The 11,873-nt window shown below is 40.3% G+C and overlaps 3 protein-coding genes across 5 annotated transcripts in view; 2 read left to right on the forward strand and 1 right to left on the reverse strand.

Annotated features, from left to right (window-relative positions):
- Positions 1–11,561, reverse strand: LOC6576063 (diacylglycerol O-acyltransferase 1). 3 transcript variants are annotated; one of them, XM_002002030.4, is made up of 10 exons: positions 11,441–11,561; positions 6,402–6,773; positions 6,190–6,318; positions 6,037–6,128; positions 5,930–5,982; positions 1,402–1,510; positions 1,192–1,335; positions 822–1,132; positions 484–756; positions 1–420 (listed from the first exon to the last, which is right to left on the reverse strand). In XM_002002030.4, the coding sequence occupies exons 2-10, from the start codon at positions 6,743–6,745 to the stop codon at positions 190–192; spliced, it is 1,686 nt and encodes a 561-aa protein (XP_002002066.1). In that variant the 5' UTR covers positions 6,746–6,773; positions 11,441–11,561; the 3' UTR covers positions 1–189. The 3 variants fall into 3 exon arrangements, with proteins under 3 accessions (XP_002002066.1, XP_015020438.1, XP_043864718.1); XM_015164952.2 differs by lacking the exon at positions 11,441–11,561 and adding an exon at positions 11,341–11,428; XM_044008783.1 differs by lacking the exons at positions 5,930–5,982; positions 6,037–6,128; positions 6,190–6,318; positions 6,402–6,773; positions 11,441–11,561 and adding an exon at positions 1,566–1,654.
- LOC6576064 (exportin-2) lies at positions 1,807–5,508 on the forward strand. Its single transcript, XM_002002031.4, has 7 exons — positions 1,807–1,897; positions 2,131–2,990; positions 3,052–3,535; positions 3,633–3,935; positions 4,006–4,162; positions 4,217–4,517; positions 4,577–5,508. The coding sequence occupies exons 1-7, from the start codon at positions 1,813–1,815 to the stop codon at positions 5,324–5,326; spliced, it is 2,940 nt and encodes a 979-aa protein (XP_002002067.1). The 5' UTR covers positions 1,807–1,812; the 3' UTR covers positions 5,327–5,508.
- The window catches only part of LOC6576066 (trans-1,2-dihydrobenzene-1,2-diol dehydrogenase), a 25,243-nt gene continuing 19,038 nt past the window's right edge, over positions 5,669–11,873 (forward strand). Inside the window, exon 1 of the mRNA XM_002002033.4 lies at positions 5,669–5,905. Coding sequence (XP_002002069.3) covers positions 5,842–5,905 — 64 coding nt within the window. The 5' untranslated portion in view covers positions 5,669–5,841. The remainder of the gene's footprint in view (positions 5,906–11,873) is intronic.

Raw genomic sequence — 11,873 nt, forward strand, 5'->3', positions numbered from 1 at the left:
TTTTTACGATATACAAAATCCATTCTCTTTATTTACATAAAGCTTAAGATCATTAACAAATGCATAAAATAACAATAGATTTGTGTTACTCAGTACTATGCATGACTTGGATGTGGCATTCAAGGTTCCTCAACTTGCATTTGGCTTATAATTAGAGAAAAGTACGGACCAGATAATATTACTCAAAGTCTACCTGTGTTCAGTGCCATTCAGTGCATTCTGATAATGTGTAATGACATAGTCATGATAATAGGCCATAATGCACAATGGTTGTCCCAATATAATAGATGCCCAAACAATAATATTTCCCATGCGCGGACCCAAACGACGCTCAACATATCTAGATATTGCTGATAATGGTATTTGACCCATCATGCCGAGGAAAGCCCAAATCTTGTACGTTTGCAATGGCACTGAAACCTGTAAAAAAAAAAATAAATAAAAATGTAAATAGAAATTTATAGTATGCATAAAAGATCTTACCAAATACTCATGGAAAAAGGCACTGAATAGGAACACAATTGTGGATGCTTGGCGGGACGAATATCCCATTTGTACAACGGGTATATATAGATGACGCACGCACCACCTATGCACCGGCATATTCCAGGTACGCCAAAATGTGTCAATATTATTTGCATTCCACCAGTCACAGTAAAAATTGCGATCTGCGAAATATAGCACTTCGCCAATGGCATTCAGAAAAGAGTGGAACAACAGATAGAAGAAGATCAGCCAGACTAAATGATTGGGAAGCTATAAAAAAAAAACATAGATACAAATTATATAAATCATCATATATAAAAAAAATCTGTACTTACTGCAAGTTTCAGCAGACGTTCTGTGGCCAGAGCCATATCCATGTTGGAGAATGGTATTAAGGAGTTACGCACTGAGGGTATAATCCATTGTTGGAACAAGGCCATCAACACATTTACACCAATTAGCACTTCCAGTAAACGTTTCAGTAAAAAACGCTTGCGGACGCGCGAGGTGCGTGGAAAATTCAATTCATAGCAAAGAGTTGGTGCGCACAAGAAGTACATAATATCCTTGTAACATAAGTTTTCGGGATATTGAACCAACTTAGCTACATCTTCATCATCTTCGCCACCAGTCGAATGCTTTCTCTCTAGAAATACGAAATTTATTATAATGTTTGTTCTTAAATAAGAATTACTCAGCACTTACTCAGCTCTGCTACCGTAATACTTGGTCGTCTTTCACGTGGCTGCCTTTGGTAATAGGTCTTCCGACACCACATATTAGTCTGCACGTAACTCCAGAGTTTAAGGAACAGTACGGAATAGTAGAAACACACAGAAGTTGCACCCACTATAGATAGATATATATATATATATTAACATATACATGAAACATATATTTCCGTTTACTACTCACTTATGCTAAATGCAGATCCTTTGAGATGTATTATTACCACCGGCAATAAAACCGAAAAAATTATGTTTGCAATTTGAATAACCATGCCAAGACCTTCGGATATTATTTCCTGCAAATATTCAAAAGCATTGTCAGTTATTTATCGATAGTCATAAATAAACGACCTTTTGTCTAATGCGCGATGTATTTCTATAACTTATAACGATAGCCCTACTCATCGTTCATCGCTTAAACGCCCCATCACTTCCGTCTGCACATTCGTCATTCCACCGTTTCGCACAACGCTTGGTCGCTTACGCTTTGTGTGCGCAATTTCGTTATATGTTGTAAAGTAGTGTTAAACAAGACTTATCAAAAACGCAAAAGCCAACGTGATATATAAATATAAATAAATAAATAAAAATTAACAAAATGGAAGTCACAGACGCCAATTTGCAATTGCTTGCCGGCTATTTGCAACAGACGCTTAGCGCAGATCCAAATGTCCGTAGACCTGGTAAGTATGTGTGTGTGAGCATAAGAGAGAGAGAGAGAGAGAGAGAGAGAGCAACATCGAATTATTGTGCGCGCGGGAAAACGGCGGTACCTTAGCGGGCTCATCAAATCAACGGCAAAAAATGAGATTGTTGATTGAGTAGCTCTCTTTCTCTTTTAATCTCTTACGAACATATCTTGTGCGGTTGTGCAGATCTAGAATAAAACATGTTTTTATTTTTTTTCTATAAACAGCCGAAAAGTTGTTGGAATCAACAGAGTTGCAGCAGAATTATCCGGTTCTTCTGCTCAACCTAATCGATAAGGCCACCATGGACATGACCATACGTGTGGCGGGCGCCATTGCATTCAAGAATTACATCAAACGCAACTGGGCCGCGCACGAGGACAGCGACGAGCCAGATCGCATACACGCGACCGATCGCAATACAATCAAAACTCTGATTGTCACATTGATGTTGCATTCGCCGACGGCGCTGCAGAAGCAGCTGAGCGATGCGGTGAGCATCATTGGAAAACATGATTTTCCCAAGAAATGGCCGCAGCTGATCGACGAAATGGTGGAGAAATTCGCCTCCGGTGATTTCAATGTAATCAACGGCATTTTGCAAACCGCACATTCGCTTTTCAAGCGCTATCGCTACGAATTTAAATCTCAAGCATTATGGGAGGAGATCAAATTTGTGCTGGACCGGATGGCCAAGCCATTGACGGAACTGCTGCAGGCAACCATGCAGCTGACCACTCTGCACGAAAGCAACGCCGAGGCCTTGAAGGTCATTTACAGCTCTCTGGTGCTGGTCAACAAGGTCTTCTTCTCGCTCAACTCACAGGATCTGCCCGAGTTCTTTGAGGACAACATGAGTACCTGGATGGGCGCCTTCCTACAGCAGCTGGCAGTTGATGTCGCCATTCTACGCACCGACGATGACGAAGATGCCGGCGTCTTGGAACATCTGCGTTCCCAGGTCTGTGAGAATATCTGTCTGTATGCGCGGAAATACGATGAGGAGTTCAAGCCCTACATGGAACAGTTTGTGACTGCAGTCTGGGAATTACTGGTGAAGACCAGCTTGCACACGAAATATGATGCGGTGAGTAAGATTTATATTTTAATTAAATTCATCAATTTATAATACTTCATATATGGTTTAGCTCGTCTCAAATGCGCTGCAATTCCTTTCGGTGGTCGCAGAGCGCAAGCATTATCACGGCATCTTTGAGAATCCGGAGATATTGGCGCGCATCTGTGAGAAAGTTGTCATACCCAACTTGGACATACGCCCCTCCGACGAGGAGCTGTTCGAGGACAGCCCGGATGAGTATATACGACGGGATATTGAAGGCTCTGATATTGATACGCGACGACGCGCCGCCTGTGATCTGGTGAAGACGCTCTCCATCAATTTCGAACAGAAGATCTTTGGCATATTTGGCCAATACCTGCAAATCTTGCTGGACAAGTACAAAGAGAATCCGGTTGCCAATTGGCGTTCAAAAGATACGGCCATCTATTTGGTCACCTCCTGGGCATCACGCGGTGGCACCCAAAAGCATGGCATTACCCAAACTTCCGAGCTGGTGCCCTTGCCACAGTTCTGCGCCGAGCACATTGTCCCCGAGCTGGAGCGACCCAATGGTAATTAAATAATTGGCTTAAACCGTAGGCTACGCATATATATCAGAGTTGAGTTGGCATTAAGCATTTCTCCTTTCTCTCTCTTTGTCCCGCACAGTGAATGAACTGCCCGTGCTTAAAGCAGCTTCTATAAAGTATGTGATGGTCTTTCGCAGTCTGCTGGGACCCCAGACTTTGGCAGGCTGTTTGCCACATCTGATTCGGCATCTGCCCGCCGAGAGCATTGTGGTGCACAGCTATGCGGCCTGCTCGCTGGAGAAGATATTAACTATGCGTGATGCAAACAATACTCTGTTGTTTGGCCCCCAGGTAATTGGTCCACACTCCAATCAACTAGTTAGCGGATTGTTTGCAACGCTTTCGCTGACTGGATCAGCGGAGAACGAGTACGTGATGAAAGGTGAGTTCAAGGTCACACGCAACATATACAAATGGACACATTCATTAATTCGTTTGTTTTTATTGCTTAGCCATCATGCGCAGTTTCCATGTGCTGCAGGCGGGCGCTTTGCCATATATGGCCGTTGCTTTGCCACGCCTGACCGAAATTCTCACATTTGTCGCCAAGAATCCGTCTCGCCCGCTGTTCAATCACTATCTGTTTGAGACCCTCGCCCTATCGATTAAGTATGTTATTTTCAAGAAATGCCAGGGTATTTAATTAATTTATTTTCTCTCCAGAATCGTTTGTCAAGCGGATGCTACGGCTGTTAGTTCCTTTGAGGAAGCACTCTTTCCCGTTTTCCAGGGCATCTTGCAACAGGACATCACGGAATTTATGCCCTACGTATTTCAAATGTTGTCTGTTTTGATGGAAGTGCGCGAGGGCACTGGACCCATACCGGAACCCTATTGGGCGCTCTTCCCTTGCCTGTTGGCACCGCCTCTATGGGATCGCCGTGGCAATGTGACGCCTTTGATTCGTCTGCTGTCAATCTTCATTAAGCAAGGCTCTGCCCAGATCCAAGCGCTTGGCAAATTGGTAACTACTCAAAGCATAATGAACTGTCGTAGCAATCGTTAACAATTTTAATATTTCAGAATGGCATTTTGGGCATATTCCAAAAAATGATCGCATCCAGGGCAAACGATCACGAGGGTTTTTATCTGCTGCAGAATTTGTTGTACTATTACAACGCCGACGAGTTGCAGACGAACATGCGACAAATCTTTGGCCTGCTCTTTCAACGACTGTCGCTCTCAAAGACCGCCAAGTATCTGAATGGCATCATTGTGTTCTTCAGCTTCTATGTGGTCAAAGTCGGTGGCACTCCGCTGGTGCAGCTCATCGAGCAGATACAGCCGGGCATGTTCGGCATGCTGTTGGAGCGCGTATTTATAACGGACATGGCTAAGGTCAGCAAGGAACTGGAACGCAAAATTGTCGCTGTAGGTGTTAGCAAGCTGCTCTCCGAATGCCCCGAAGTTTACTCTGGACAATACAAAACTTTCTGGCCCCGTCTATTGCACTCACTAATCGACCTGTTCGAGCGCCCGCCCGAAAAGCTGCCCTACCTGGATGGACTTGATGGCAACGCTGACACAGACGTTGTGGTCGATGCAGAGCCTGGCTACCAGGCCGCATTCTCTCAACTAACATTTGCGCAGCCCAAACAGGTGGACCACCTGGCCGATGTGACCGATTTGCGCCTATATTTGGCCAGAGCGTTGTCCAACTTGTCGCAGACTGTGTCGCCAGCCGAGGTGACCAATTTAATCACACCACTGGAGATGGACTATAAGGAAATGGTGATGAAATATTGTGACCAGGCGGGCGTACGCATTGCATAAGTGCAACTACTGCTCCCATACATATGCAAAATACACACACACACACTCAATGCATGAATTATTAATTGTCATACAAGAATTGTTTATAAGTGTAATTATATAATCGATGAACTATTAATTGTCATACAAGATTTGTTTATAAGTGTAATAATATAATCAATACATAGTTATGTTTGAAAGAAGGTTTAATATGGAGTTGGATTGATTGAGAATTCGAGAATTTGAGCTGAACTGAAAATGAAACTGCATGAGACTCGTGACGAGCCGAATTTTATATCACTTTGCTTAAAGAAATAATAACAGAATAAATTTCAACTAGTTTTTCAAATCAAATCATGTGTGCTTAGCGCCCTCTGTCGTCAGCTGATTAAGCAAAAGGCATACATCCAATTGGAACAGTTCTCGGCTCAGCCATGTAGCAGCTGTTTAAAACTAATATCTTTTCGACCATAAATTCAAATTGGAAATTTCAAGTTTTTAACAGCAGCCTTTAAGACTAAGTTCGCCAAAATACGATGTGGGGGCTATTGAATGAATGCGGTCATCGATTGTACCAACTGGGCCGACAAAAATTACAAAGTGAGTAGTAAATCATGTACTTACCAGAGCCAAACCCTTTTCGACGGCCAGACAGAGGGAGATGTGCACAAAAGAGTCTGAAGAGGAAAGTTCATTATTGATTAGTCCAGCTAAGCAGAGAGCATACTTACACAAGACTAGAAATAGAGCATTATGACCTTCACCCTGATCGCGTCCGCTCACAAAGAAATACCAATCAATAGGATTGATGCGTATGCCGTATCTGTAAAGGATATTAGTTAGGATTCTGTCTTACTATCCATTTCTCTCCTTGTTATACTCACTTGATCAGATTCTCTAGACCCAAACGCAAACCGCCTATGCAGAGCAGCAGAAAGCCCCAGTTGACTAGGCCCGTAAAGTTGGTAAATCCTGAGCTCCAGGAGAACAACGAATCGCGGGGACGATGAATGCTGCAAAATGATCGTTCGATAGGATAGATACCATAGCAAATCAGTTTACGTTTCTCTCTCTCTCTCTCTCTGTCTTTACTCACGATCTGTCGGGCTGTGCCTTGCGCAGTTTGGCCTCCTTGTTGGAGATCTCCTCGGCCCTTGTCACGCTCTGAGTGCGTCTGTAGCGCAGCTTCTTCTCGCTGGTGCCGTTGCCGTTTTCATCCTTGTCCAGCACCTTGCGATACTGACGCAGATCAATCGGATTGCCATGCTGATCGAACAGGTGCTGCGTGGAGTTGCGATTGCGCAGATTGTTTAGATTATGTTCCGTTACAGAGGCGGAGCGTCGCAGGCGCTTCATTAATCCCCCAGCGGCGCCATTCTTCTGGGCCGGCTGCGTCGTTGTCTTGGGCACCTGATCCTTGGGATCTTTGGTCGCTGTCATGGCTCTCGCGTTGTCAATAGCTGCACGGCTGTGCTTATCAAAAAAGAAACGCATCGATCAGCTTTCAATCCCTCTTTTATTAATTTATTATTTCTATTTATTTTTATATTCTTCGAATCTTATCGTTCGCATTCCTTTAGAGCACTAAACATTTTGCAAATGATAAGAAAAATCGTAGTTTGTTTTTGCTGCAGCTATTAGCGCTTTATCAACGAGGCTCTTGAGCTAAGCCAGCAGATCGCAACGATCGTTCAACAGTTGAAAATTATAGTCTTCAATTAAACTCTCATGTATCATAAAACCGCAGCTGGCTTGCAACAATTTGCGGCTAAAGTTCATGCACTTTAACAGAGAAAGAAAGAGAGGAAGAGGTGACACGCGAGAGATACACGGGCATACAGTGTAGTTAATTAATATTTACCTATCCACTATATATGTGATTATATTGTAAAGAAACATATTTACACATCGATGCAACTGGAAGCTGTTAGCTGGCTTCTAAACCTGAACTGCGATAAGCAGCAGCAGCAGTAGCAGCAGCAGCAGCAGCAGTTGCATGTGCTCGGTCTGGCCCGAGCCAGGTAACAGGCATTACGCGATAGAGAAGATTAGCTATAGTGCATAGTTTAACACGCAAGGTGATCGCTAAACGTAAATCGCAAATCGCAAGTCGTCAATTTGCATTGCAAATTCTAATGGAGCAATCGATGCTGAATGTCAGACTAAGTTACCTCAATGACATTATTCTTCAACTGGTGCCGACGATCTTCATGTCTTAAGATACTAATTTAATTTCTATCATTAATTTCCATGCTAAAATTCATATATGCAGCTTTCATCCTTATACGGTCTTATTTGTAAAAAAAATGATTCTTGCAATTTAAATATTTATCGAAACATATTTGGCAGTTGCAAGCTCCAGCTATGTTTTTATACGCTCATGAAGTGAATGGGTATATTAGTTTTGTGCAATATCCGCCCTACTGTCCATCCGTCCGTTTGTTCTATTGTAGCTAGAGACTTGAAGTACCGCATATTTCCCATATGCCCACTAGGGGCTTGACTAATTTGGAAATACTACAAGTTGTATAACAGTAAGACTATTATTATATATTATATTGTAACTGTTAAAAATCGTAAATTTTAGAATAAATACTCGCATTAACAAACCAAGCCTAAAAATCTATAGTAGGTATATCTACGTCCAGCTTAAAATATTAATTTTAGAGTTCTGTTGACTTTCTTTATTCATTTACTAAACAAAATTACAAAATTTATGAGCCTTTGTTAAGGCCAGAAAAATAGATGTATTTTTGACAGATCTACAGGTTTTGTGTCAAACTGAAAGCAAAAAAAAAATTACGCCTATTGAACCATTACCAAAGCGGAAAAACAACCTCAAATCTTAACCCTTTAATGCTTCCCCACCTATAAATGTATTCCGCACCTAAATACATATGTATTCGAGAGTATTATATAGTCAGTAACGCCCAATTGCTGCATTATAAGTTATTTCAATTTTCAATCCTCCCTTTGATAGAATGTTTTTTTTTTTTATTATATAGAACTATAATTTTATATAGAACTATAATTTTAAATATTTTATATATATTTTATATACACGTTCCTATTTATAAAAACAGACCTTGAACTGAACCATTGACTTTTTCGCAAATTTTATGCTGAGCTTGATTAGCAAAATCTAAGCTGAAGCAGCATTGAAAATAAAGCTTTTCAAATAAGAAATGGACTTTGCTATAAATCTGATTAGAAAGTTGCAGCACTTTTAGGTTGCATTAAATCCAATAAAGTCAGTTCTAACATATAAATAAATATTTTAAGATGTGCTTAATCAGCAATCAAATGAGACATTCACAATAAAATATTTTAAATTGTTCTAAACACTCCAAAGCCCAACAAAGAGCAATTTAGTGAAATTGTTTTTGATTAGCTAAGTTTGTTGTTTCTGTTTAGCTCTTAATCTAATGCATCACCAAATGAAACTCAGCGCAAAAACAAAAGCTGCTCGAGGGCAGTTTTATTAAGCAAAAATAAAATAATAGCAGCACATTCTCTAATATATGTATATACAAAACAAGCAAACGCACACAGCAACACACTCAAGACTATTCCAAAATTGATATACTAGCTATACATATTATATGTATGGGAATACATATTATATGTACATATATAGGGAATTAGTATATATTTTAAGTTTGCGATACGATTTGCTTTCGCAACTCACGTTCACGTAACTTGTTTATTATTGATATTCTGACAGCAGAAATATGATTAAAAATTAGTTTAAGCAATTACTGCAAGCAAATATGAATGTCTTAATGTACATACATATGTTTTGGTTTATTTTTAAAAGAGACCCAGCATTGAATCACAGCGTCGTTTGGTGGGGTTATCACAATTAAATATAATAATTGCTTGAGTAGCGAACATTCTACGTCATTTGTTGAACTAAACAAAATCAGAATAAAAGCAATTTAATTAATGAACATTTCTTCGACTAAATTTAACTTTTAATATATGTACGTAAGCAGAGAGATAAGCAAATACGATTTATATCGCCGCTTATCACGGCTTATAAAAGGTTTATGGGCTCCTTATTGGAGCAGATAAAACAAAGTGTTACCACACGCATTGAACTGTATCAGAGCAGTTAGTATATCATATCATTGTATATCATTGAACATTGCACCTCTCTCTCTTATACGATTACACCTAGCATAGAATTCATCTTATACGCTTGCTCAAGTCGTTGCACTACGTATACCATTCAGCTGTTGATCTAATAACATTGCACTGCTCTTATACTCATGGGTATGCCAATTAACAGTTCTTATACGCTGTGCATGCTTGCGTGCACACAGTCGAGTCATCGTGACGCGATTTCATTAGGCAGCTCTTATGGCTCATCAGCAACGCGTAGCAAAGCGGAATGAGAATGCGGCACAAAAGCTGCACTCAGCCAACACATGTGGAAATACCAACCATTTAGAAGACAAAGAATAAAAGTATTTATATATACATATTTACATGTATTTATAAGTGTGTGCGTGTGCGTGTGTGTGTGAATATTTACATTGTCAAGGTGCTTGCTGCGTTTTTTAATACAATTCTTCGTATTTACTTATACTTTAAAGCAGGGCATTGACATTACGATATCTTGTACTCTTATAACAAGTCCAATAAGACTGATCAATACACTTCCGATTGAGTGTATTTGTATGTATATGTATATATTACGTAATTGTTGATTGTTGTTACAATGACTAAAGCACATTAAATATACAAACATATATTTTAAAAAATATGTATATATTTTTTGTGTGCTTACTTGCAATTAATTCAAGCACATGGTCAGTAAGTTAATTACACAGGCAAACCGGTCACCAAACCAGCGAAATTGCCTAGAATCGAAGCCCACAGCTAAAGTAGGTCAGTAATGCAGGCCAACTTGCTTAGCTGACTTAAGATGCGGCGATAAGGTTCAATTGTTTGGCATGGATTATAAACATGACTATTTAAACGTGCTATCTCACTTCCAATTAGATCTACAATGTGGGCGCTCAGACACAGTGATTCAAATGTATGTATGTTCGTTACAATGTAAACGGATGCTTGGCCACACACAATCGAATTAAACAGCTTATCAGCCGGCAACTGGTGTCTGCGCCAACCGAAATGCTATCAGCGACGTCTGACATTTGACTGATAAGAGCTCGTAACAGGCAGACCAGCATTTTTTCTTTTTTTTACATTAATGGAATTTGACTTCCAATTGGTTTTGTGCTAAGTTCAGAGGAAAAACACAGTTTCATTGCAGTCTGTTTGCTGCATGCATTTCTCGCATTCAACTTCGCACTCTCCCTATGCTTCTCTTTCTGGTTCTCTTGTCGTGCTGTTTCTCTGTTTTTGCACGTTGGATGGATCGCTGAACCTGTTTTCTGCTTAGAAGTTTGATTGGTTAGTTTTTGTTGTCGTTTGCTGAGAGACGCGAACTACTCAAAATATTTGTTCAATCTGTTTTAAGACGCTAGCAGACAAATCAAGGTTATTCGAAATAGGCATATGTATATACATCATACATACGCATGTATTCATGTATGTACATATGTTTATAATGTATATTGACACCGACATATTTAGTCATTCTTTCAAGTCGAAATGCGGGTGAGTAAAGTTAGATAGTTGCCTGATTTCTTCTTTTCGTTATTTTTTACACTGTAAATTATTGGGAGGCCGTCTCACGCCTGCCTCTAAGTCATGCGACAAGGGCTACAACTACACGTGTTTGTCTACATATGTATGTTTTTGTTGCTTCAATTTGCAATTTCCAATTCCAATAGAACAGTCAACAGATAGAGAGAGCGAGCACAAGAGCGAGAGAGACAAGCTGCAACATAGTTACACTTAATTGCTTCGGTCTTCAGTCATTTGACTTCTCGCTCACTCATCAATAAGCAAACAAAAGCGAAAGCGAAGCAACGAACAAAATAAAACAGCAACAACGCTGCGATTTTAGCGGTCAGTTTGACGCTAGGTAAACAAAACCATATACACAAAACATTCATATTCACCGCTTAAATCAATGCACTCGTAAAACTGTAGTTGAGCTAATTTGAATTGAGATATTCACTATATGTATGCAGATTAGCTTAATTTAAACACTTGTCATACAATTTTGTGTAGAGTAGTTGCTGTTATTTGTCACCCACGACGCGCATGGAGCTTATTCCAGAGAGCGTTGGAAGCGGTCTGTTTTACCGTTCCCTTCGAAGTCAAATTCTCAACTGTTGCTTTGAAAATCGAAACAGAAATAAACAAAGCGAAATTGCAGAGCGCGTTCGACGACATCATGCATACAAACAAACGTTTGTATGTCAGCTAAAGCAGTGTGGGAGCGAAAGAGAGCACGCAACTATATCCAGTTGATTAAGGCAGCACCGAAAGCAGAAGAGAAGATTTAATGAAAGAGCGAGTCACGATCCGCATAAGGTGGTAGTCTTTGCTAAGACAGTTTTGGATAGACTGCTTTATGCTATAGGTTGTTGCATTAGCTAAGTGTTGCTGTTAACTGCTTGCTGTTATCTGTAAAACAGATTCGCCGATT

The sequence above is a fragment of the Drosophila mojavensis genome, unplaced genomic scaffold (assembly GCF_018153725.1).
Source record: "Drosophila mojavensis isolate 15081-1352.22 unplaced genomic scaffold, ASM1815372v1 contig_36, whole genome shotgun sequence".
Lineage (NCBI taxonomy): Eukaryota > Metazoa > Arthropoda > Insecta > Diptera > Drosophilidae > Drosophila > Drosophila mojavensis.

Excerpts from the sequence above, each read along its gene's own strand:
- LOC6576063 (XM_002002030.4), bottom strand. The coding sequence starts at position 6,745 with ATGACAGCGACCAAAGATCCCAAGGATCAGGTGCCCAAGACAACGACG. Across the intron at positions 5,983-6,036 it reads TGCTCTATTTCTAGTCTTGT|ACTCTTTTGTGCACATCTCC; the intron begins GTAAGTATGCTC and ends TTTCCTCTTCAG. Across the intron at positions 421-483 it reads CCTTTTTCCATGAGTATTTG|GTTTCAGTGCCATTGCAAAC; the intron begins GTAAGATCTTTT and ends TTTTTTTTACAG.
- LOC6576064 (XM_002002031.4), top strand. The coding sequence starts at position 1,813 with ATGGAAGTCACAGACGCCAATTTGCAATTGCTTGCCGGCTATTTGCAA. Across the intron at positions 2,991-3,051 it reads TGCACACGAAATATGATGCG|CTCGTCTCAAATGCGCTGCA; the intron begins GTGAGTAAGATT and ends TATATGGTTTAG. Across the intron at positions 4,518-4,576 it reads TCCAAGCGCTTGGCAAATTG|AATGGCATTTTGGGCATATT; the intron begins GTAACTACTCAA and ends TTAATATTTCAG.